The sequence below is a fragment of the Podarcis raffonei genome, chromosome 14 (genome assembly GCF_027172205.1).
Source record: "Podarcis raffonei isolate rPodRaf1 chromosome 14, rPodRaf1.pri, whole genome shotgun sequence".
Taxonomy (NCBI): domain Eukaryota; kingdom Metazoa; phylum Chordata; class Lepidosauria; order Squamata; family Lacertidae; genus Podarcis; species Podarcis raffonei.
Window position 1 is genome coordinate 27,258,549 of NC_070615.1, and position 24,642 is coordinate 27,283,190.

Here is a 24,642-nt window from a genome sequence, read left to right on the forward strand (position 1 = left end):
CTTAGTCTAACCCTCTTTTTAAGCCATGCAAGATGGTGGCCGTAATTGCCTGCTTTGGGAGCAAGTTCCAAAGTTTAACTATGCCTTGTGTGAAGAAAGACTTTCTTCGTCCCAAATCTTCCAACGTTTAGTTTCATTGGCTGTCCACAAGTTCTGGCACTATGAGACTGGGAGAACAACATCTCTCTATCCGCTTCCTCCATGCCATACATTTTACAAATGGCAAAGGAGGCTCTCTGGAGGCAACAGTGCTGCCTGGAGTGTAAGGAGGAGGAAGGTGGTGTCTATTTGCAAGGTCCAAGCCCAGAGCTGGTGCACATTCACACAGTCACCCAAGGATCAGATGCAATCTTGTGCGCACACACTTGGGGGAGGAAATCCTGTTAAATTCCATGAGACATATTTCTGAATACGCCTGGCTAAGAAGCAGGTCAGGGTCACTTCCAGATGACATGTTTATTGAGCATCCTAATTAGTTCCCACAAAGTTTGCAGGGAAGGTAAACAACATCAACTGTTTATTGAGTGTTCGTTCTGATTTGTTTGCAGGGAGATGAAATGATGTCGCCTCAAGCAAATGTTGCCCCACAATTTTTGTTGCACTTTTGCACCCCTTTCCTTACCGCAAACTGTCCAGTTCTCCCCCTTAGGTTTAGGGTTAGAGAAGTGGGTTTGTCCTGCAAAAGTGCCAAATCCAGTTTAATTATATAACCTGAATTTGCTGGTAATTCAGTTGAAATGCCCGTAGGTAAAGGGTAAAGGGACCCCTGACCATTAGGTCCAGTCGTGACCGACTCTGGGGTTGCGGCGCTCATCTCGCTTTATTGGCCGAGGGAGCCGACGTACAGCTTCTGGGTCATGTGGCCAGCATGTCTAAGCCACTTCTGGTGAACCAGAGCAGCGCACGGAAACGCCGTTTACCTTCCTGCTGGAGCAGTACCTATTTATCTACTTGCACTTTGATGCGCTTTCGAACTGCTAGGTTGGCAGGAGCAGGGACCGAGCAATGGGAGCTCACCCCATTGCGGGAATTCGAACCACCGACCTTCTGATTGGCAAGTCCTAGGCTCTGTAGTTTAACCCACAGCGCCACCCGCGTCCCTCTGAAATGCCCCTACCCCTACAAAATAATGACAGTCTGGAAGCAGCCCAGAAGTCTTTTCTCACAAAGCTAGTTTGGAGGCAGAGCATAGCCATTGTGGCTAGTAGCCATCAATTGCCCTCTCCTCCATGAAGGCTCCATCAGTTGTAGCAGTTCCATGCAAAGAGCTCCTGACGCTCATGCTTTTGGCTTCTGCAGGGAGAGGCTTTTGCAGCTGTTTTGTGTTTTGACCTCTCAGCTGTTGCTGATGTGCAGAAGCTGAGGCTAGTCCTCAGCAGACGGTCAGTGCTGTGCTGACCAAGGGGCCCTGAATGGAAGCAAGCAGCCTTCATTGAGCCATCTCCCAGATGCTTCCTATCTAAAGCTGGCCGCCAAGGTTAGCGGGCAGCAAACAGCCTGTTTTGTCCAAACAGTTGTGCTAAAATAGCTCCAGAGGTCTGGAAATAGCCCTTGTGCCATCTGGGAGGGCGGTGGGCAGGCGCCTCTCTTTCTCCTGGAGGAAGGAATGGCGTGGCAGCACAGAAGGAAGGGGAGGCAGGAAAGAGCCGTAATCATAATTCAACTTAGGACACCTTCTGCCTGAATCTTGATGCTTATATTGCAACAGAGCAGAGGGTATTCTAGGAAGCCAGAGCTAGAGCCTGGGTAGCTCAGTTGGTTAGAGCATGGTGCTGATAATGGCAAGGTTGTAGGTTTGATTCCTATATGGGGCAACTGCATATTCCTGAACTGCAGGGGGTTGAACTAGCTGATCCTTAGGGCCCCTTCCAACTCGACAATTCTATTATTCTAAGTAGGGCTGGGTGATCTATCAATTGTTGTTGTTTAGTCGTTTAGTCGTGTCTGACTCTTCGTGACCCCATGGACCAGAGCACGCCAGGCAATCCTGTCTTCCACTGCCTCCCGCAGTTTAGTCAAACTCATGCTGGTAGCTTCAAGAACACTGTCCAACCATCTCGTCCTCTGTCATCCCCTTCTCCTTGTGCCCTCCATCTTTCCCAACATCAGGGTCTTTTCCAGGGAGTCTTCTCTTCTCATGAGGTGGCCAAAGTACTGGAGCCTCAGCTTCAGGATCTGTCCTTCCAGTGAGCACTCAGGGCGGATTTCCTTAAGAATGGATAGGTTTGATCTTCTTGCAGTCCATGGGACTCTCAAGAGTCTCCTCCAGCACCATAATTCAAAAGCATCAATTCTTCGGCAATCAGCCTTCTTTATGGTCCAGCTCTCACTTCCATACATCACTACTGGGAAAACCATAGCTTTAACTATACGGACCTTTGTTGGCAAGGTGATCTATCGATATATCGTCCCAAATCGGTTTGAAATCCATACCCTGATATTTTGTTTATTTTTAGAAAGCGGGTTTTTTGTGATGGGGGTGACAGAGCACACTTGGATCCACTTTAATTGCATGAACTATTCTGATATGTCCTTGAATACCGGCCGGAAAACACAAGACAGTCTGGTAACATCCTCAGCCTATCTGAGCTTACCGGTGAGGTCAAATTGTGCACGCTCCTTTGAGCTCTGCAAAAGAAAGAGGGAGGTGGCAATGTAACTGTACTGTTGGAACATGGACACACCAAATCAAATAAATCCTCAGGAAAAGGTTTCTCTCCCGTGGGATTACCCGTGGGCCTCTCCCGCTGCTAGGATTGATTTCTGAGGTCGGCTGTTGGCTCTCCCGCCCGGCGCTCCTCATTGCAGAGTCTTGGCTTGCAGCTCACCCCACGTGGCAGGAGATCAGTTTCCAGGATTCTTTCCCAGCCCTGTGGAGTTCCATGCATCCAATTGCAAGAGCTCTCTTCAGATCGGCACTACTGTTCCTGGCAGAAAAAGGCTATTGTTCCCGCAGACAATCTGCGGCATTGTACGTGGAGGAGGGCTCTGAGTCAGCCCAGCAGAAAACCGACTCCGCGGGAGTCCCGTTACCAGTTGCACCAATTATTGCAAGAAGGCATTGCCATCAAAACAAAAACACAGAGGAATAAATTGCAGCTTTTGTTTTTAAAATAAACTTAAGGCCAGGACCAACAGTTTAGATTTCTTTCTTGTTAACGGCTCTGGGCTGAAGGTCACAAGCGGACAAATCAACCTCTGAAATGGAGCGGTTTGGGCATTATTTAAGTCTGCTGCTTTCCTTAAAGATAGAGAGTTGGATGCAGGAGCTGCTGGTGCAGAGGCCCTAACAAAGAAGGGGGGCAGACAAAGAGGGTCCTTGTTTGTTAGCTGGTCAACCATGCACTGTGTGTGTGTGTGTGTGTGTGTGTGTGTCTTGGCATGCTCCGTTTTCAACCTGATCTTTGCTGACCTCAGCCCCCCAACGGTGCTCTGTGGTGACTTAATTACAACATTCCAAGTTCTCTAGGCTGCCTCCTGCTGCTTCCCCTCCCTAACCTTGCAGGGCTGGGGGGGGGGGGTATTGTTAGTAAGAGCTGCTCACAGGTGCAGGGCTTAGAGACCTGCAGCGTCTTCTGTAATCATTAACCCCTGCGCTGCTCCCAGGTCCTTGCTACAGCTGACTGCCCAATGCAGCAATTGTGTGTGGTGGTGGGACTCTAACACCCAGCCAGGGAAGTGGCTGTACCATCAACCCTGCATGCAGAAGGTCCCAGATTTAATCCCCAGACGTATCTCTAGGTAGGGCTGAGGAATGGCCCCTCCTGAAACCCTGGAAGGCCACTGCTGTCCGTTGGCGTGCAACTGTTTCAGTCCAAGAACCTCTTTTCCTCATGAGCAGCCTTCAAGTGGGGGAGCACATGCTAAGCGTTTTATAGCTTAATCATAGAATCATAGCATTGGAAGGGACCCTGTGGATCATCTAGTCCAACCCCCTGCAATGCAAGAATCTGCAGCTGTCCATTATGGGGACCGAACCTGCAACCTTGCATACATAGTTCTCTGCCTCCCCATTTTATCCTCGCAACAACCCTGTGAGGTAGGCTAGGCTGAGAGGGAGTGGCTGGCCCAAGGTCACCCAGTGAGTGCCGTGACCAAGTGGGGATTTGAACCCTGGTCTGCCAGGTCCTGGTCCAGTACTCTAACCACTACACCCCACTGATCCTTGGTTCTTGGCCTGCCAGCATGTACCACTGTGTGCACGGGGCGTGCCTGATACCCACCTCCTTCTCTCCTCAGGGGTCCAGCGGCAGATTGTGCACTGCATGGAGAAAGTGGCTGGGATGGTGGAGGAGCACTACTGCAATGTCCTTAGCCGGCCGGACGACAAGCAGAAGAGTTGCAGCGAGGAGCCGTGTCCCGCCAGGTCAGCTCAACTGCTCTGCGTCTAAACCACAAGAACATAAGGAGAGCGTGTTGGATCAGGTCAATGGCCCATCAAGCCAAGCATCCTCTTCCCCAATAACTGTGAAAGGAGCCTCTTAGAATCACAGAATTGTAGAGTTGGAAGAGATCCAAAGGGTCATCTATTCCAAACCCTTGCAATTGTCATGCTCCCAAAGTTGGACGTCTAATTGCTCTTTCCCTAGCCTAACCCTTGAACTCCTTATTAGACACGGAGAGACAGCAGGACTGTGCAAGGTGCCCCGACTATAAAATTGGAGAAATCGAGAGAGATATAGCCGCACCGGCAACATATCTCTTCTTTCTTGTATCTAGAAATGCAAGGAGGGACTTTACACTCACCAGAAGCTCGGCTCTTCCCTCGCCGGTCCTGGAAGAAACCCTTAGAAAAGTCCCGTATGCTCAGAGACTTTGCATCTGTCCATTGGGAGAGATAGGAGTGGTGAGGCTCGCCAACCTCCCACAAAAGCAAAAATTTGACCTTTTCCTGTTAGGCAAAGATCAGAAAATGACCTGGATGGTCGCCAGATTCTGCGTACAGATCTGTAGGCGCAGACCATCTCCCAACTCAAAATAGTCCGTCATGAAAATCCCCACACTTGGTTCCATGGGTGACTCTGGGTCAACCCCCTGGGATAGTTTATTGTTGTACATTGTTTTTAAATTTATTGTTGTTAATTGTTTTAATCATCTGTTTTACCTCTGTGACTGTACCCCCAAGTGTGTTTTATAAGCTGGTCTTCGACCATATCTATCCTGCTCGCTCCCTTCCAGGTGGTGGGCTGGCGAGTGGCAGGCGTGTTCTGCCACCTGTGGGGACACTGGGCTGATGAAGAGGACCGTCCTCTGCATCCAGAGCGTGGCGCTGGATGAGCAGCGGGCTCTGCAAGCCAGCAAGTGCCAACATCTCTCCAAGCCGGATGCCACGGCCCCCTGCAACCGAGAGGTCCTCTGCCCGGCTCGGTGGCTGGCTGGCAATTGGTCCAAGGTGAGGAGAATCCGAGCGCAAAAACCCTTGCTGCAAGTCTTGGTTCAATCCACAAGGGCATCTCCAGGTAGGGCTGGGAATGGCCCCTGTCTAAAATCCTGAAGGGCAGCTGTCAAATCAATTATTGGGCTAGATGGACCCCATGATCTGATTCATTAGAAAGCCGCTAGCTTCCTACCTTCCTCCAGACAGGAACTAGAGGATTCTCCATTGCATAAATAACCATGGCTTTTGCAAATTTGGCAAAGGTCAACACTGTACTCTGAAATCCAAATGCACTTGAGAGCAAGCCCCACCAGAGATCTCGCTAGGTCCTTGGGAGAGGACAGAGGAGGCTGCCCAACATCCTTGGCCTTGGGCAATCCGGGTTTTTCCTCCCAGGGTCCTTGCAGAAAGACTCCGCTTTTAATGTGGCTGGCAGCGAGTCACATGTCCTTGTGGCATGAAACTATTTTCGGTATGTGGGTTGCTGCAACTCTGGAGAAAGGTCAGAAGACCTCTTATCTGCTCAGCCGCAACAAACATCCTTCTTGTGCTTTGTTTCTCCCTGTTAGCAAATCCCCACTCGCTCTTTTCCCCCTCAGCTAGGAATCTTGCTGGGATGAAGGGTGGCACTTGATGGGAACCCCAAATAGAGATGACCTATGAAGTCACTGGGTGCCAGCCCCCTCCAGGGTCACCCGCCAGCCCACCAGCTGTCTGGGTTTTTCCATGCAAGCCAAGCTTCGTCAGGAAACAAAGATGACCTGAAACTGAAGAACGATGGCTGGGTTTAGACTGAGCTTCTGTAGTGGAAAGAGCAAATGACCTTGGATTATAATGATTTCCCGCCCTTTTTTGCATGGACCAGCCTTCCCCAACCTGGTGCCCTCCAGAAATTTTGGACTACAACTGGGGCACCAGGTTTGTTTATTTACTGCATTTATATTCCACCACCCGTGTCTCCAAGGCGCCCAAGGTGGGGTATACATGGTTCTCTCCCCACCTTCTATAATCCCCACAACAAACCTGTGAGGTAGGTTAGGCCAAGAGGTCATGGCCAAGTGGATATTGGAAACCTGGTCTTCCAGGTCCTAGTTTAAGACTCTAACCAGTGGTTCCCAAACTTTTGAGGGCTACCAATCCCTTGGTTTTATAAACCCTTCCCCAGTGTTCCCTACCCTATAAAAGGCATTATCAGAATAGTGGTTTGCATGACCCACTAAGGAAGACCGTAACACAATCAAATTCAAAACAGTGATAACTAATTGTGCGTGCGCGTGCACGCACACACGGACAAACATATATATATAAATCAATTAAAACTATTTAGTTAAATTACTACAACAAAATTGATGAACAAACCATTGATACCAGCTTTTTGAAATCTGATAATCATTTACATTTCCTGTTCCCACTTGCCAACGCTTCCTAGCACCCCCACCTAGGTACCGTAATCCCATTGCCCCTCAGGGGGTGCTTCCATCCACTTTGGGATCAACTGCTCTAACCACTATACCACACTATCTTTCTTGGAGGATCCTAGCATAGAGAAACTGCCAGCACTGTGTTGGCCATTGATGTCTCTCACACGCCTTATTTTCTCTCCCCTTTCCCATACAGTGTTCAGTCACATGTGGAAGTGGGATACAGCATCGCCTGGTGTACTGCCCCAATAATACCAGAGCCAGCTGTGATCCGGGGCAAAGACCAGCCTCCGAAATTGCCTGTTCCTTGCTGCCCTGCTGGAACAAGATTGAGAGCATCTTCCCAGACTGGTCAGGCTCTGGTTCCTCGAGCCGGGAGCTGTACAATGAGATCAATTTCATCCCAAGCCACCCCATCCCTCGATTCAGCCCTTTGTCACCCAAATCTGAAGACCTCAATGCCATAAGGGAAGAAGACTTTTCGCCCGGCAACAACAAAAAGGGAAACGTGTTTGTGGATGATTTTTACTACGATTACAATTTTATCAACTTCCATGAAGACCTGTCTTACGACCCAGCTGACGCGAAGAGTGGCGGGAGAGAGGACTTGTTGCCGGATGTTGGGGTGAAGAAGGTCAGCGACGTGAAAGAGGACCCTCAAGAAATGGCTCCCGATTCCCTCCCTACTGTAAAGCCAGAGATGGACCATGGAAGCCCAACATCTCCAGCTGTTGGGCAGAATAACAAAGGGGTAACCAGTGGGTTTCAAGAGCATAGCACTGCTGTCAGTTGGCATGGTTCTTTGGGTACAGCCGTTGCTGTCTCTCCGACCTCCTCCATGGCAGTTAACGTGAAGGAGAACCCACCAGCCATTTGGGGAGATCTTCCTTCTTCCACTTCTGCAGCTGCAACGGATTTCCCTTCTGGCACCAACACCCGTGTATCTGTCAATCATGCCCAAGAAGACACCACACGTTGGGAAGGGAAGGTAGCAAACACGGCCCCCTCTGTGATCTTCCCTTACTTGACTCCAACCGTACCTTCTGTTGAGGGCAGCCCCAGTCAAGACCAGAGCTGGAAGGAAGACGTTGGAGGTTCAAAGGTCCCATATCTCAGAACCTTCGGAGACAATGGCTTGTTGGGCCGTGGAGAAGGTGGTGGTGCAGACCGGACCATCGTTGATCTCAAAGATGACGTTGGTGATGGAGGCAGAATGGAAGAAGCCCTGGTTAGGACAGTCGCGGCAGCAACTGCCGAAACAGCATCAAAGGGGACGCATGGGAACTTCATTTCTCCACTGCCTGGTCCTACTGAAACCACCCTTCACCTTCCAGCTCAGGTCCTAAGCGAGACAAGCAGGAAGCCTGATGGTGGTGTGAGTCCGTACGACGTGGCAAACAGCAAGAGCCTTGCAGCAGATGCACAGGACCTCCAACACTCTCCTGCTGATGTAGTCAAGGCCAAGGGCGAGTCTCCCTCCCTGGAGTCCACACCCACCTTTACATATGAGCCACCTGGGCTTGACAGCAATACGGTTGAGAGGCAGCCCCCTTCCAGCCGCGTTCTGCTCATGCCACACAGTACCAACTCACTGGGGCGGCAGCTGCCAACTGAGCCGACGTCCTTGGAGTGGGGGCCCTCCTCCCCTGGCTCTGTCCCTTCCATGCCACCTGCACCAAGGCGGAAGGAGGAGTCTGTTGGAATGAAAACCAAGTGGGACGCTGAGCGTATCCCTCCCAGTGTGGGGGACCAGGGACTCTCTGGGGGCAGAAATAAAAGTGCCCCCCATGGGGCTCACTGGATGTTTGCAAGCAGCCATGGAGGTCTCGGGCCCAGGCCCACGACTGCAAGGCACCAGGAGGAAAAGGAGGACAGGATGCTCTCGGTGGCTCCTCCAGCTACTGTCGCAGCTGCTCTGAATGCCAGCTGGGAAGCTGGAAACTGGAGTGAGGCAAGTTCCTGGCCGGAAGGAGAGGATACCTGCTGGTTGCAGGGAGTTCTCTGTTTGGCTCTGAGCCCCTTGGCACCAGGCCTGCTTTCCCCGGAGTTCAGCTCTGCAGAAAGTGGGAGTGTTTGGGTCACACTCTCGTCCAGTTGTTGTTGCAATTATTTTTATTTATTTGTTTCATAAAATGTACATATTGTTTGATTGTAAAAAAAAAAAAACACCCCAAACCAAAACCACAAAGCAGTTAATCCAATAAAATTATCGACAAGAAGCATTAATAACAATAATTAAAAACTTCTAAAAAGTTTTTAAAGTCTAAAAACAGATCAAAACTCTCATCGACCTTCTAAGCAAGATTGTTTAGACAACAATCACTGGCCATGCTGGTGGTTGGGATTTTATTTATTTGCTATTTGTTTATGTATTGAATTTATATTTCTCTCCCTACCTCCTTGAAGGGTGCCTAGATTGGCTAAAAAAACTGAAGGGGAAAGGACGTATCCAATATATAATAATTAAAATGACAGCATACCTTCCAACATTTCTCCATTGAAAATAGGGACATCCTATTCAACAACAACAACGGCAATATTCCTATTTATACCCCGCTCATCTGACTGGGTTTCCCCAGCCACTCTAGGCGGCTTCCAATGTACAGTATATAAAAAAATAATAAAACATTTTTTAAAAAAGCTTCCCTATAAGGAGCTGTCTGGAAGGGAGTTCCAGAGATGGGGGTCCTGACAGAGAAAGCCCCTTCCCATGTTCACACTTCCCTTTCCATCCAGGGGCGATGCTGGCTGTGCTCTGCCTCCACAGCTGGAGGCAGCAATGCTTTCGAATACTGGTTGCTGGAAACCACTGGAGAGGAGAGTTGCTCTTGTGCTCGGGTCCCATTGGGACATCTGGTTGGCCACTGTGAGAATAGGATGCTGAACTTGATGGGCTACTGTCCTGATCCAGTTGGTGCTGCTTGTGCTCTTAGGTGCTTAAGAAGCTCCCCCAACCTGATCATAAACAGCAAGTTAGGACATATGGAGTAAGGCTCTCCTTTAAGTCCAGGTCTTTTGGGTCTCTATATACTAGCACCAATGCCTTGAATTGGACACTGTAGCTCACCGGCAGTCAGTGCAGGACTCTCAGATCTGGAGCTGTAGTCCAACCACCTCCGGACGGGACCGGCAGACCCTCCAAGTGTCCCAGAGAGCCAGTGTGGTGTAGTGGTTAAGAACGGTGGACTCGTAATCTGGTGAACCAGGTTCGCTTCCCCGCTCCTCCACATGCAGCTGCTGGGTGACCTTGGGCCAGTCACGCTTCTCTGAAGTCTCTCAGCCTGACTCACCTCACAGAGTGTTTGTGGGAGAGGAAGGGAAAGGAGAATGTTAGCCGCTTTGAGACTCCTTAAGGGGAGTGAAAGACGAGATATCAAATCCAAACTCCTCTTCTTCTTCTTCTTCTTCTTCTTCTTCTTCTTCTTCTTCTTCTTCTTCTTCCCTATTTTCCAGAGATAGTACCAGATTTACAGAAGCTGTCCTGGTTTCTGATTTGATCCTGGAATGTCTGCCTTTTCTTTAGGATGTCCCTCTTTCCACCGGAGAAATGTTGGAGGGGACGTCTCTATTTTGATTGGAGAAATGTTGGAGGGTATGGAATAGGGTGTCCCTATTTTCATCAGAGAACTGTCAGAGGCTATGCACCTTGTTGGCTACACCTGGTCTAGAGGAGGTGGAATGGAAGGAGGTTGCAGGTGCAGAGAAGACCCTGTCTTGGCTCCAAGGTTGTCTTTTCAGACCATGTGACCTCTTTGCCTGTTGGGACTCTGGTGATTGCAAGAGGCTCCAGCAGGCGGTATGAGGATGGGCCTCATAGAGGCCAGAGTTTGGGCCACTGGGTAGAGGGGCTGGAGAATCTTTTTCAACTCAAAGGTTGCCTTCCAGGGGCCAAATCCTGGTAGTGGGCAGGGCAAGAGGCAATAGTGGGTGGGGCAACAAGTATGGTTTTTTAAAACCTCTGTAGGCTAGCTTCCCCACACATTCTCACCCTCCTCGTTATCCTCCATCCAGACCAGCAAGAAGCATCCCCAGAGCTCCAGCTAGGGCAAAATACTCAAGGAGGGTGTGGAGCAAGACCAGGAGGGGTGTGGCTTGGGGAGAGTCAGGAGGGCCAGGCGGAGAGGACTGGAAGGCCACATTTGGGAGGGCCTGAGGTTCCCTACTGCTGCTTGGAGAGGCAGGAGGTGAAAACCCAGCTCCATCAAATTAGCGGGGACTGAGCAGGCCTGGGTGCTAACAGGGCTTCCTCTTTCTTCCAGTGCTCCACCACATGCGGCCTGGGCGCCATTTGGAGAACAGTGCGGTGCAGCACAGGGCAGGAGCAAGACTGCAGCCCTGCCCGGAAGCCCATCCCTGCCCGGAGGTGCTACTTGAGGCCGTGTTCCAGCTGGCGTGTCGGGAACTGGAGCAAAGTAGGCAAAACTCCCCTCAGGCAACGCCCTTTGCCGAGGAGGCCTCAGGGGCTCGTCTTCACACACCCCTCTTGATCATTTTTTAAAGTATTTGCTCCGTGTTGCATAGCAGCAGGTTGCACTTGATGACTTCCAAAGTCTGTTCCAACCCCAAAATGCAGTGACTCCAACTGGAGCCAAAGTCTCAAATCTTTGCAATTTAACGGTGGGACGCGGGTGGCGCTGTGGGTTAAACCACAGAGCCTAGGACTTGCCAATCAGAAGGTTGGCGGTTCGAATCCCCACGATGGGGTGAGCTCCCGTTGCTCGATCCCTGCTCCTGCCAACCTGGCAGTTTGAAAGCACCCCTAAGTGCAAGTAGATAAATAGGTATCGCTCCAGAGGGAAGGTAAACGGCGTTTCCGTGCACTGCTCTGGTTCGCCAGTAGCGGCTTAGTCATGCTGGCCACATGACCTGGAAGCTGTACGCCGGCTCCGTCGGCCAGTAAAGCGAGATGAGCACCGCAACCCCAGAGTTGGCCACGTCTGGACCTAATGGTCAGGGGTCCCTTTACCTTTAAGGGAAGAGGCATGGAGGCAGGTCTAAGTCTACTGCCCTGTCTGCTTTCCTCCAGTGTGCCATTGAGGCGACTGCCTCAGAATGCCTTAGGATAGCGCCGGCCCTGGTGGCCAATTACCACGGATAGTCTTATCCTCCATAGGCCACTCCCTGCCTCTCGGGCTGGCCTACCTTGCAGGGTGGTTGTGAGCATAAAGTGGGGCAGGGGGATATTTCTTAGAACTCATGGGGGGACGGGACAGCAGGGAATTGAATAGGTAGGAACAAAAACAGGCTCCTTTTGAGAGCAGCCAGGCTGCTTCCCAATCTCCCCCCAAAACGGCCAGCTCTCAGTCGGCTTCTCTTTGCACTATTTGGCACCCAGTGCTCCAGGACCTGTGGAGGCGGTGTGAAAGTCCGGGACACCCACTGCGTCGACAGCAGGGACCAGCGGCCCCTCCGCCCCTTCCACTGCCAGGCTGTGCTGTACAAGCCCCTCACCCAGATGCCCTGCAATAGCAAGCTGTGCCTTGGCTGGTACACCTCTACTTGGAGAGAGGTGAGTCGGGGGCAGAGAGGGGAGGAGGCTGTGAGCCCAACCCAGAGCTCCCTTGTGCTGGGGTGAGGTTTGGGCGTCTTGCTCCAATTTTTCTTGCTGCTTTCTTAGCCAGATTTGAGTAGGCTGCACTGATGATGATGGTGATGGTTATGATGATGTGTAGCTTGGATCTCTGCCCTCTGTGGCATCCATTCATTTTTACCATGGTGCTGAATGGAAAATAAATTCCAAAGGCAATGAATGATCCTACCACCAGCACCCTACCTTGTAGTTGTTGTAGTTATTAACTATTTACAGTATAGCCGACCTCCCCCCCCCCCCCCGATGGGGACCCAAGGTGGCTTCCACAAATCAAAACAACACAAATCAAATGCGAAAAAACTAAAAACAATTGTTGAAAAGTAGCAGAATTAAGAACAATATAAAAAACAAATCAGTTAAAATACAGATTTAAAAACAAACAGCACAGCTCTCGTAAAAGCCTTTTCCTTTAAAAAAAAACCCCAGTCTGTTCCCAAAAGCCTGTTGGAATAAAACAGTCTTTGCTGGATGATGGAAGGACAGCAAGGAGGGAGCCCGTCTGGCTTCTCTAGGGAGAGAGTTACAAAGCCTGGGAGCAGCCACCAAGAAGCCCCTCTCCTGTCTGTCAGGGTGGTGGGACTGAGAGAAGGGCCTCCCTCAAAGATCCAGAGCGCAGGCAGGTTTGCATGGGAGAAGACGGTCCTTCACATAGCTTGGACCTAAGCTGTATAGAACTTTATGGGTCATAATTGACACTTTGAATTGTAGTTTTTCTACTGTGCCATTTCGGTTTAATAGGAATGTCTTCTGCCAGGTGATGCTCCCTGAGTTCTGATCTGCTTTAGCAAATACGTCCTCTCCCCAAAGACTTGGAGGCTCCCAAAGAGCAGGAAATGCAGGCTGCTGCCCCAGTGATGTGCCTTAAACCATGACGCCCTCCAGATACTATTGGACTGCAACTCCCAACATCCCTGTCAACTGGGGCTGGTTGGGAGTTGGAGTTCAACATCTGGGGGCCACTACGATGTGCTGCCCTGGCCCTGAATGGACCTCCTTACTCCACGGGAAGCTCACTAAGCAGACAAGCCCATGGAGGTTGCTGTGTGGCCTCCCACTCCTGTTTTGTCTGCCATGCTTGCTCCTTGGCTCAGAACTAGCTCCTGCCCAAGCACCTGCCTGCGTCCACTGTAGTGGGTCGGTGGTGCTTCCTTCTCAGCTGATTCCTGCCTGTTTCCTGCTAGTGCTCTGAGCTGTGTGGAGGAGGGGAGCAAGAACGCCTGGTGACCTGCCCGGAATTTGGACGGTGTGACGAAGCCCTCCGCCCGAACAACACCAGGCCTTGCAACGTCCATCCCTGCACCAAGTGGACAGTGGGATCCTGGGGGCAGGTAAGCCAGGAGTCCTTCTTCTGAATCCCTGATGGGAAGGAATCCAGAACGCTTTTGATGATTGGAAATTAGGGTGCTACATCCCCCTTCCTCGGGGTGGTCCAGGGCAGGCTGTGACTGGGTGGTCTGAAGTCCTTTTTGATCTCTTTAGTGCACGGCCATGTGTGGGGGAGGCATCCAGAAGAGGCAGGTGAAATGCATGAACACCAAGACTGGGGAGGTGGAAGAAGACAGCAGCCTTTGCGACCACGAACCGTGGCCAGAGAACACGCAGAAGTGCAACCCCCAGGACTGCAACCCCAGCCCACCAAGTAAGTGGTGGGGTGGGATGGGCGTGACAGGGGCTCGTCCTACACTCGAGTAGGACCCTGGCAGAGACACATGCCCAACTGGCATGTTCTCTCCCTCCTGGTTGTTCGTTCGGGAGCTTCAAAAGCTTTCTTCAGCCCGAACATCACAGCGCCCGATGCCAACAGACATCGGCACACTTAGGGATCCGCAGAGTTTGTGCAGCTTGCGTAACAGACCTCAGCAACTCAGCATTTTGGCTAATCTACTTTATTTACATATAAACACACACGGAGCACAGCAACATGGCTCCCTCTCTCTCTAGCATCAGACAGCAAAGAGGAAAAGGACCAAGAACAATAGTCCCACTTCACGGAACACAGTAACACAAACATCCTGTCTCCGTCACTTCCCACTCTGTGGAGTCAAAACATACACCGTCATGTGATAGACAAAAATCCTATGACTGCAATCATGGAGCAGGAATTCTAACAGGGCGGGGGGTGGGAGAGTTAGAGATTCTGCAAGACGTCTCAGCGGTGAGGACACAAGAGTCCAGCCTCTGGCCACGGAACTGGTAAGAACCAGTTTAGGAGGAACATAACCGAATATTAGAGTGAAAAAACAGCTGCAGATAAGGTGCAACGAGGGTTCTGTATGTTCAGTAAAATTTTTGTGTTGAGTCAGTATTTTTAAGGAGCATGGTTAGATGAAGAGATGGCGATGTGCTGGGTGGTAGAAGTGGTTGGCTAGAGAGTAAAACATCCAGGATGTTGCATATTTCATATATGGGGCAGGGGGTGTTAGTGGAATGTTCTCAAATATAATGGTTTAAGTGTCACTAGAAAAATTCAATATATTTTTCAAAACTTTTTTTAAAAAGCATTTTCACAGTGTTTTTTTATATGTGTCTAGATTCCACCAGAGCCACAGCAACAGGGGAAGGGGAGCCAGCTTTTCCCCTGCCACCCCCATGCAATTTACCTCCTTAAGGGCTGAAGGCCTGGGTAAAAATAGAAGCAATTGGCTGGTGCCTTAAAATAGATGGTGTTGGTGCCAGGTGGGCCTCCCTGCAGAGAGCATTCCATAAATGTGGAGCCACCACTGAAAAGGCCACTTCTCCCATTGGCCTTAGCCACTCAGTGCAAAGAGTACACTGTAGAAATGTCGATCTCCTCCCAGCAAGCCCCTTTGGTGCAACCCCCTCCACCCTCACCACTTAGAGGTCCAGCACCACCTGCCTGCTTCTGGTCCAAAAATGCAAACTATGCAAACGCTTCCAAGGGCCTGATCCAGCATGACCTGCAGAATTGTCCTGGCTGTTGCCAAAAGATTACACTGGTTTTCTGTGCAAGAGCAGGGCACAGGAAATGTTAACCTTACAACAAATGCCTCTCTCCAGAAGAATACTTGTTACTCATGGTAATAGCGCTGAGAGATAAAGTGGGAATACAGATCCTGCGGTGATGATGGATATACAATGGCCTTGATGTATAGGGTCATGATTTTCCCCTGCATAAACGATGCAAGACAATGTGAGGGAATGTGGAGGGCTAAACACTCTGGGTTTTTTAATGGCCTATATTTGGTTTATGGCCCAGGGCAGGAAGCGCTGATGGGAAAGAAAACATATCCTGCTGAACTCTGGAGGGAGGGGAAAAGTCTTGTCCGCTTGCCGTATGAAGTCAGATCCTTGCTAAAGCTGCAGGCCTGGGCACAGAGGTGTCAGGTCCCTTTGGTCTTGAGTGCAGAACCCCATGCAGGCTGCTGCGGAGTGGTCTTACGTCATAGAATTGTGGAGTTGGAAGGGAGCCTAAGGCTCATCTACTCCAACCCCCCAATATGGGATTCACAGCCTTCTCGTGGGGCATTAGGGAAAATGATCTGCAAAATAACCTCCCAGGATAGAAACACAACAAACACACTCCTTGGATTCCTAGCAGCTATGAATTTGTAAATGAACGAACTCAAAGCAGCTGAACGTGTTTAAAACTAACACCACGGATTTGTATAAGGGCAACTCTCTTCCCCTCTGTCCTTCTTTTTATGTTTATGTTCTGAAACTGTTCTGGAAACCCAGCAGTGTTACACTAAAATGGTGTTTGGGGTTGTGACCAGGTAAAGAAAAACTTCAGGAACCAAACAACTGAAGTCTCTGGCTTCTGCTATGGCTGTGTACGCATGACTAAAGTTGCCTCTTCTGCAAGGGGAGAACTGGTGAACCTGGCAGGCACCGTGTGAATTTCAGCCGCCCCTTGCTTCTTTATCCCTCTGAAGACATAGCTTCCAGAAACTGATAATTAAATGATCAAAGCAGCGGCTTGGAAAACAATTAAGAACATAATAAGAGCCTGGCTGCTGAATCAGGCCAAAGGGAGACCATCTAGTCTAGCATCCTGTTCTCACAGTGGCCAAACAGATGCCCCAAAGCCCCCAGGGCAACGGCCTCCTCCCACGCTTGTTCTCCAGCATTCTAAGGTAGACTGTCTCTGTCTATGGAGGTTCCATTTTAGGATTCATAATAAACGAAGAAGAGCCTGGTTGCTGGATAGGTCCAAATGGGGGCCCATCTAGTGCAGCATGTTCTTCTCGCAGTGGCCAGCCAGATGCCTCTGGGAAAGTAGCCTTGGACTGGGCAGGCAGGAGGAAGCAATCCCTGCTTGCAGTGCTCCCAGTGTATGGGGGAACATGGTGGGAGGCCCAAACAGGTGCACAGAGGACTCTGTCTGCCCCCCACCGGGGGGGGGGGTGAGAAGTCAGTGGTGATTCTGCTTATACTTTATAGCAGAAAAGCAATGATTGTGTGGCATTAGGAGCTGCCTGAGTGGAAGCAGGCCCTTTGCCCCAGGTGGTGATGCCTCTCTTCCCAGCATCCTGCCTCCCTTTAGGAAGTGAGAAGCGTCGTCAGCAGCAGCCCATAAACCCATGTGGAAGGCTATTAATAAACTCGCTTCTTATCAGCTGCAGAGGGCTAATAAAAATGTAGTAACACAGAATGTTAAGAAGGAAGAGCAGTGTGTGTGTGTGTGTGTGTTACACTGTGCAGCTGTGGCTTGTCAGCTTCCCCCAGTTTAAGACTGAACAAGGAGCCAAACTTTATAACTAACAGGGATAAATTAACTGAAAGCCATGAAACAAGATTACGCAAATCACCAAAGGAGGATCCTTCAGTCCCTGCAGAAGCCCGCTTTCCCCTTGCTGTCTCAGGGAAAAGTTGTTGCTTTTAAAATGCCTTGAGTGAAAGCATGTGTGCAAGCACATGTGTGAGCAAACTGGTTTGCATGTTAGGCTGAAAGCCAAACTGCTTGGAAACAAACTTTCCAACTTTCTCCGATGCAAAACTAGGACACGCAGCTTCCAACATGTGCTCCAGGGTGAATCACGTGACCTACGCCTCACTCTCACCCCGAAAATTTGTGGGGGGGGGTTTTGGGGGGTGGGACACAGCATGAGATTGCAGCACCCAAAATGACTAGTGAGATCTCGTGAGGGAAAAAGTGGGATGTTCTGTCCCCCCTCCCCCCCGGGCATTTGGAAGATTGTAATTTTGGGGGGATCAGTCTGGCTGACTGAAATCGCTGACCTGGTCAGACAAGTTTCTTAGTAAGACAACAACCTGAGCTGGCCACTTAAGTGTCCTCATTGGCATCCCAAAAAAATGAGATGGGTTAGAAGCATAGAATTGTAGAATTAATGAACCCTTGTGGTCATCTAGTCCAACCCCCTGCAACACAGGAATCTTTTGCCCAATGTGGGGCTCGAACCCTTGATCCCTGAAATTAAGAGTTTCATGCCGTCCTTACTGAACTATCTCAGCAAGAGCTACAACTAGGGGGTGGGGTGGTGCCTTCCAAGCTGTAGGCCTTTCCTCCACCCTCCTTGATCAAGAGCCAGAGTATATATGAGTGAGCTGGAAGCAGACTGGTAGCTGGAGACACAGAGACATGAGTGCTCTGTGCTGGATACAAACCTGTGATCAGTGGAGATGCAGTATCTTTTAGAATCACATAATTGGAAGGGACTCCAACTAGTCTGACCCTCTTCAGTACAGAAATCGCAACTGTTGGGGTGTTAATGCCGTGAGCCCTTCCATTTTATGCTCAGGTTAGTCCCTGTAATGAGCCACTTGACAGCGATCATTTATTGAGCGTCCTGTATGTGTGTGTGAAGAGGTGTCTTGCCCTGGGAGAAGGACTCTCGGCTGCTAAGATTGGCAGAGAGACAGATGTCGGGTCCTTCCTGCAGAAATAGCTCCCTTTAAGAGCCCTCTTGAAGGCCGGAGATAAGAGGCCTTGCCTAGAGGAAGCAGGGCTCCATCAGAGGCACCAAAGCAATATTCCCAAGGCGTTCTTCTCCGCAGCTTCCTGTGGCATCTTTCAGATGGTGCTCAGAGCAGGAGCCGATGGTAGCAGTCAAGGCAGGGTGGGCGGGCAGAGAGAGAGAGAACCATCTTCTGCAACTCTTGGCTAACTTTGTGGCTGCGTTTCCTGACTGCTCTAGTCAGGAACCAGTTCCAAGGTACGGTTCTTCCTCCCTGGAGGAATCTCCATGGAAACATTTGAGTCTAATAATGCAAAATCCAAGTGCAAAATCCATCCAGACAAAGGGATGGAGGTGATTTTGTTTTCAAAGGGGATCCAGTAAGAGCCAGCTCAAGATCCAGGAAAGGCAGAAATGTCTCTTTACAGACCTGGGGGGGCTTCTCCAGAGGATAATATCCACTCGCTCCCTTCCCCCAGTTTGCCCCTTTGATGCTGGAGGAGGGGGTGTTTGGTGGGGCTAGCTGTAACCTCTGACACAGTGATGTCATTGTTTGCTGAGCTGAAAGAGACCTTTGTGGTCAAACTAGACATTCTTTCCCCCAATTCCTTGCTGCTCCTTTCTGTCTGCGTTGCCCCAGAGAGAAAAGGGTCTGCAGCTCAGCTGCCGCCCCTGCTTTGGGACCCCAAAACTCTTAATAAAGCCCCAAAGACCTTTGAGTTCTCCTTTGATGTGTTGTAGAAATTAGAAAGCACTGCCTCCACTTTTGAAATCCCTTTCTGCGGTAGCATTGATTGGATTTATAGCCCATCCCAGTCCGGAGGTCCAGGGTGGGTGACCGACAGGTGCACATTACAAAGGCAATTAAGATCAAAGGCAAAGCCAAGCAAACGACTTCCAGTCTGCTACTATTTTGCAGGTGGCATTCAGTTGCATACTAGCAAATTCAAATTGTGGTGGCGTTGCTGACACTTATTAGTTGTCCTTTTTACGAAAAGTAAGCTCAAAGTGACTTAACGTATACTGCAAAAATGAAAAGCAATATAAAACTGGAACAAAACGAAAGCTAACAACATTTGTATACATAAATGGCATCCTAACACGTCCCACCCCATGGGACTGCAGGATCTGAAACACTCCAAGTTAAAAGCCAATTGACATGGATTTGGCTTATCTGCACTTATTTGCCCCGCTCTTTCCATGCACAGGTCCACACTTTAAAGCTCGATGTCCAAGTTTTTGGTCCCCCCCCCCCCCAGCTTTCCCTGGTAAAACCTGCTCTTTAGTGTTCAGTCAGAGCAAATGTCAGTTCGGGTTTTCCATGGATTGATGCTTGCGCCAATGGAGCACTAAAGATCGAGTTTTTGCAGGGAAAGTTCTGGAGCAAAGGAGGGGGGCACTCGGATACAGAGCTTTAAAGCACAGGCTGTGTCTGGAAAAAGCAAAGGGAAGATAGGTAAGTGTTGATATGTCCTCTGTTGTGTAACAAGCCCACTTTCTCCCCAGACTTTGGCTTTTTGGAGTAAGGAAGGTGATGAGGACATACTCCAGGAAGTGCTCGAATCTATAACATAGAACCTCCCTGCAAACAAACCAGGATGGTTGTGCATTAAACAGCAGATGTCGTGTCACTTCCCCACAAACGCTATGCAAACAAGTGAGGATGACGGCACAAGAAGCAGGTCATCTGGAAGTGACTTGGAGTAGGTATACATACACACTGACAAATTCAAATGTGTGAACCCTCTTGGGTTCACATATGAAACTTACGATGCCCCTGATTCTGAGTCCATGATCTCAGAGGGGAGGAGCCAGCCCCTTGGGCACATGTGCCCAAAATTTCAGATCAGTGGCCCGAGGGGGCCTATTTAGCATCCAGCCTCCTGTTCTGACAGTGACCAATATCAGGAACCAGAGTCAGGGGTAGGTCAGCAATAAAAATAATGAAGTTTACTCTTTATTCAAAGAAACCAAAAGTGCAGGCCTGATGATCACAGTAACTCTTCCCAGTAGGTCTTGTCCCAATGAGGCGGTTGCAAGGACCCTGCCTTTCCCCCGCTCTCTAAGGCTCCTTTCCTGGTTCCTTCCTCAGCAACCTGAGGCTCCCTCTTCATACCTCTTCTGGTTCTGGGAGACCAGGAAGGAAGGGGAGCTGGTCGCAGCAGGAGGTGGAGACCCCCTGGCTTCTTCAGCAACCTGCCTCATTGCTGCTGCTTGGCCCCACCCCTTCCCCGCCTCCTCTTCTGCCCCTGATTCTGGGCTTCTCTCTGCCACAGCCTCTTCCTGCTCACTAAACCCTGTTATCTTTTCAGCTTCCGACACCACCTCCACCTTCTCCTTTTCCTCCTCCACCTCCTCCTCCCAGGCTTCTCTCTCTGACCACTCATCATAGTCCCACCACCAGTACCCTGGTTCTGAGTCTTCTTCCCTGGGGGGGGGAGGGTTCCCCAACTGGTGCCTTCCCCCCCATTCCTCTGCATCCATCCAGTCCTTGACAACCAGCCAGATGCCGTTATGGGAAGCCCACAAGCAGGACCCAAGTGCAAGAGAAGTGCTCTTCTCACTTGTGATTCCTAGTATCTGACCTTCAGGCCTCAACTCTGGAGGAAAAGCACAGCCACTGTGGCCTTATGCAGATAGCCTAATTTTCCATGAATTTGTCTAATCCTCTTTTAAAGCCATCCAAAGTAGAGGCCATCACTATATTTTGCAAAGTTTACAATGAACTATGGATCTGTACCCTTACATGCAGGGATTTTTTTCCTTTTTTTACACAGATTGCAAGGAGCAAGCACAATATGGATTAAGACCATGGGGGTTGATTTCCCCCTTGATCTGCACCCAGTCTGGACTGGTCTCCTCCTGCCTGCAGTTTGCACTGGGGGGAACCTCCAGTTGGGAAAGGGTTAAAGCCCCCAGATCCCCATGCTGAGGTCCTGGGTCCATGCTGGCATCTTCTGAAGGGAATGAAAAAGCCTCTGCATTTAACAGTACCGCTAAGTAGCTAAGACATTGCCTAGTTTGGCTCTCCTGCACACTTTTTAAAGCTGACCCGACAATTCCCTCTCTCCAAGCTGCCAAGCTGCCGTTTCCTTATCTAGGAATGTGCATCAAAGTTTGTTTCTGTGACCCTGTGAAAAAATTCAACCTCTTCCCTCCGGGCTTAGCAGCAGATTTAGGAGTAAACCTTCTGAATAATATCCAAAGAGGGATTTGATCCCATCGAGGCCTTGTGAGTTTCTGCTGAGTATGATTTGGCACGGAGGGACTCAACCAGCCCTTAATTAAAATATTCAGTTTGCTTTGCTGTTGAGCATTATGCTTTTAAGTTGCCTGTCTGGTGGGGGGGGACGGGACGGGAGAACAGACGCTTACATTATCAGCTGCAAAATATCTCCTCCACACGAAAGGCTGCCAATGTTTGTTCCCCAGTTGGAGAAATTCCATGTTGTAAGGCTGGCCTATCGGTGCTGGCCCCAGAACCACACAGTAAATCCTGCGGATTGTAGCTCTTCTTAAATGGGCAAATGCTTCAGATGTCCATAGCTGCCCCAGCAGCTTTTAAAAGTGGCAGGTAAAACCTACAAGTTACTGGGATCTAAAATTAATGGGTTAGGAGTTTGTATGTCTCCGGACCTTTCAACAACCCACCGATTAAAATCAAGATGTGTAGCTTTAAGTGTTGTGCTCCCATGCAAGCCAGCTGGGGCTTCCTCACCCCAGCTCCCTGTCTCTGTTTCCAGCAGCAGCTCCCTCAGTGCCAGACCAGCACCTCCAGCTCCTCCTCTTCCCTGTTATCATCCTCATCCTTGTCAGCTTCTTCTCCTCTGGTGGGGGCATTGTGGGGCAGGAGGCATGGTGTCTGGTCCTGGCGGAGGTGGCCCAATGTGCCCCATCAACAGCTCCTCCCTCCACCTCCATGGGCACCTTCCTTTGCATGGGAGTCTTTTGGTGCCAATCTCTCATGGAGCCAGCTGACTGGCATGAGAACTCGGCACCGAAAACAGGACATCCAATCGTGATTTTGGCATGCACCGGTCAAATCTGGACTGTTGACAGGTATGAGTCTCTAGCCAACAATCTACCCAAGGCAGTATCCACAGACCTCCCAAAAAGTAAACCCCCTTCAGATTATAATGGTGACCCAGTGACTACCTTCACACCCTGTTGGCTTCCAGATGTTTTGGACCACAACTCCCATCAACCCCAGCCCATGTGGTCATGCTCCCATCATCCCTAACTTCATGCAGCCATGCTGGCTGGAGCTGATGGGAGTTGCAGTACAAAGCATCTGGAGGGCACCAGAGGCTGAAGGTTAGGGGCAGAGAACATGAAGCTATCTTGTGGCTGATCAACAGCCTGACAGCCTGACAAGGCAGCTTCCTGGTTCCAGCCCCCGACAGAAATAATCACGATCTGCAGCTGGAAAACTACAAATGCCTGTTCAGACTAATCTGGAGAACAGCACCAGAGCAGCTGCAATTGAGGCCTGGGTGATGTATTGATACATCGTCCAGGACTGGTTTGAGGGTCAGGGCGCAATGGTGCCTTCACCCAGTGGTAGATTGTGGTTGGGCCTTGGTTACCTACTTCTTCGTGGGGCTGGAACTGATGCTGGATGTTCCTCCCTCTGCTTTTCACAATGTATCACTATATTGTGATGTTTAGCTGGTGATACATCATGATGTTGAGAAGCCGATATCGCCCAACCCTACTCATAACACTAGAACTTGCGGACGTCCATTGAAGCTGAATGTGGGAAGACTGAAGACAGATAAAAGAAAGTACAGTCATACCTCGGGTTACAGATGCTTCAGGTTGCGCATTTTCGGGTTATGGGCGTGCCAAAACCCGAAAGTACCAGAACAGGTTACTTCTGGGTTTCGGCGCTCGTGCATGCTCAGAAGCGCTAAATCGTGCTTTACGTATGCGCCAAATCGCAACCCACGCGTGCACAGACGCAGTGCTGCAGGTTGCGGACGCTGCGGGTTGCGAACGTGCCTCCCGCACAGATCACATTCGCAACCCGAGCGTCCACAGTACAGTGGTACCTCTACTTACATTCACCTCCGGTTACGTATCCTTCAGGATATGTATGCAGCAAACCTGGAAGTATTTTTCCAGGTTTTGCCATGCACGCATGCACAGAAGCGGCACCTCTGGCTATGCACACCTCGGGATCCGACCGGAGCTCCAGAATGGATCCCGTGCACAACCAGAGGTACCACTGCACTTCTGTACGCAGTGCATAGTTAACCTGTGAAACTCCCTTGCACAGGAGGTAGTGATGGCCTCCAACTTGGATAGCGTTAAAAGAGGATTTGACAAATTGATGGGCTCACTAGCTGTGATGGCTGTGCTCTGCCTCCACAGCTGGAAGCAGCAATACTTCTGAATACCAGTTTCTAGAAAGGACAGGAGGGGAGAGGACTATTGTGCTCAGATCCTGCTTGTGGATTTCCCATGATGGGCATCTGTTTGGCCCCTGGGAGAAGAGGATACTGATCCAGCAGGCTGCCCATCCAGACTGCTGACCTGTTTGTTGCATGGGTGTGTTTATAAAAACACACCAGACCTTTTGTATTTGTTTTCCAGGGTTAGGCTACAGCTGCTTTGCCTTTTTGTGCAGGATGGTGCTATTCACTCACAATACTTGAACACTGCAGGAAAATAAACTTCCTGATGTGCGATTTGCAAAAGCGAGGGGAGGTTTAGCCTGTGATAGAGCTGGCGAGCCAGAGGTTTAGAGGTCTTAACCTCTGACCTGTGCGAGGTCATGACTGCTAATCTCCATGGACTAGGAAATAGCTCCTGTGTTCCAGACACTTTTTTTATCAGCAGGCAAAAGAAACCCCTCTCTTCAGCCATTGTCTTGGCGGGGGGGGCTGCCTAATTCTCTGGGGGGGCTCCCGGGGAGACTTCATTGTGGAATTGGGGTTGCCCACACATGCGGGGTGTTTTGTTGCAGTGTCTACTCGGCATCATTGTCGTAAATAGACACACACTCCAGCTATTTAATCCTGATTGCCCTTCTTGTCCCTTGTACAATCCAATAAGTTAAAAAGACACCTCACCAATTACCCATTTGGAATTGTTGAACAGCCCATTTGGAATATCAAGCTCCTGTCTAGTAGCAGTTCGGGGCTATTGTGGCCGCAATACACACCATCCATTGAAAGCACATGACCTTCCCCAAAGACTCCTGGGAACTGCAGTTTCCCTCTCTCAAAGCCATTTCCTCAGCCTCCCCGCCCCCAAGTAAGAACCATTTTTAGGTGCATTTTTCAGACTGAGGACGCCTGGCATGGCAAAGAGCTGAGCACCACCTCATGTCCTGCCTTTGGGATTACATGGCTTGCACATGTGGTTTGCTAAGCG

At 50.1% G+C, this 24,642-nt stretch overlaps 1 protein-coding gene across 1 annotated transcript in view; it reads left to right on the forward strand.

Annotated features, from left to right (window-relative positions):
• ADAMTS7 (ADAM metallopeptidase with thrombospondin type 1 motif 7) overlaps positions 1-24,642 on the forward strand; it is a 66,412-nt gene that overhangs the window by 37,245 nt on the left and 4,525 nt on the right. Inside the window, exons 17-23 of the mRNA XM_053365200.1 lie at positions 4,240-4,366; positions 5,179-5,392; positions 6,995-8,749; positions 11,058-11,210; positions 12,134-12,307; positions 13,570-13,716; positions 13,868-14,027. Coding sequence (XP_053221175.1) covers positions 4,240-4,366; positions 5,179-5,392; positions 6,995-8,749; positions 11,058-11,210; positions 12,134-12,307; positions 13,570-13,716; positions 13,868-14,027 — 2,730 coding nt within the window. The remainder of the gene's footprint in view (positions 1-4,239; positions 4,367-5,178; positions 5,393-6,994; positions 8,750-11,057; positions 11,211-12,133; positions 12,308-13,569; positions 13,717-13,867; positions 14,028-24,642) is intronic.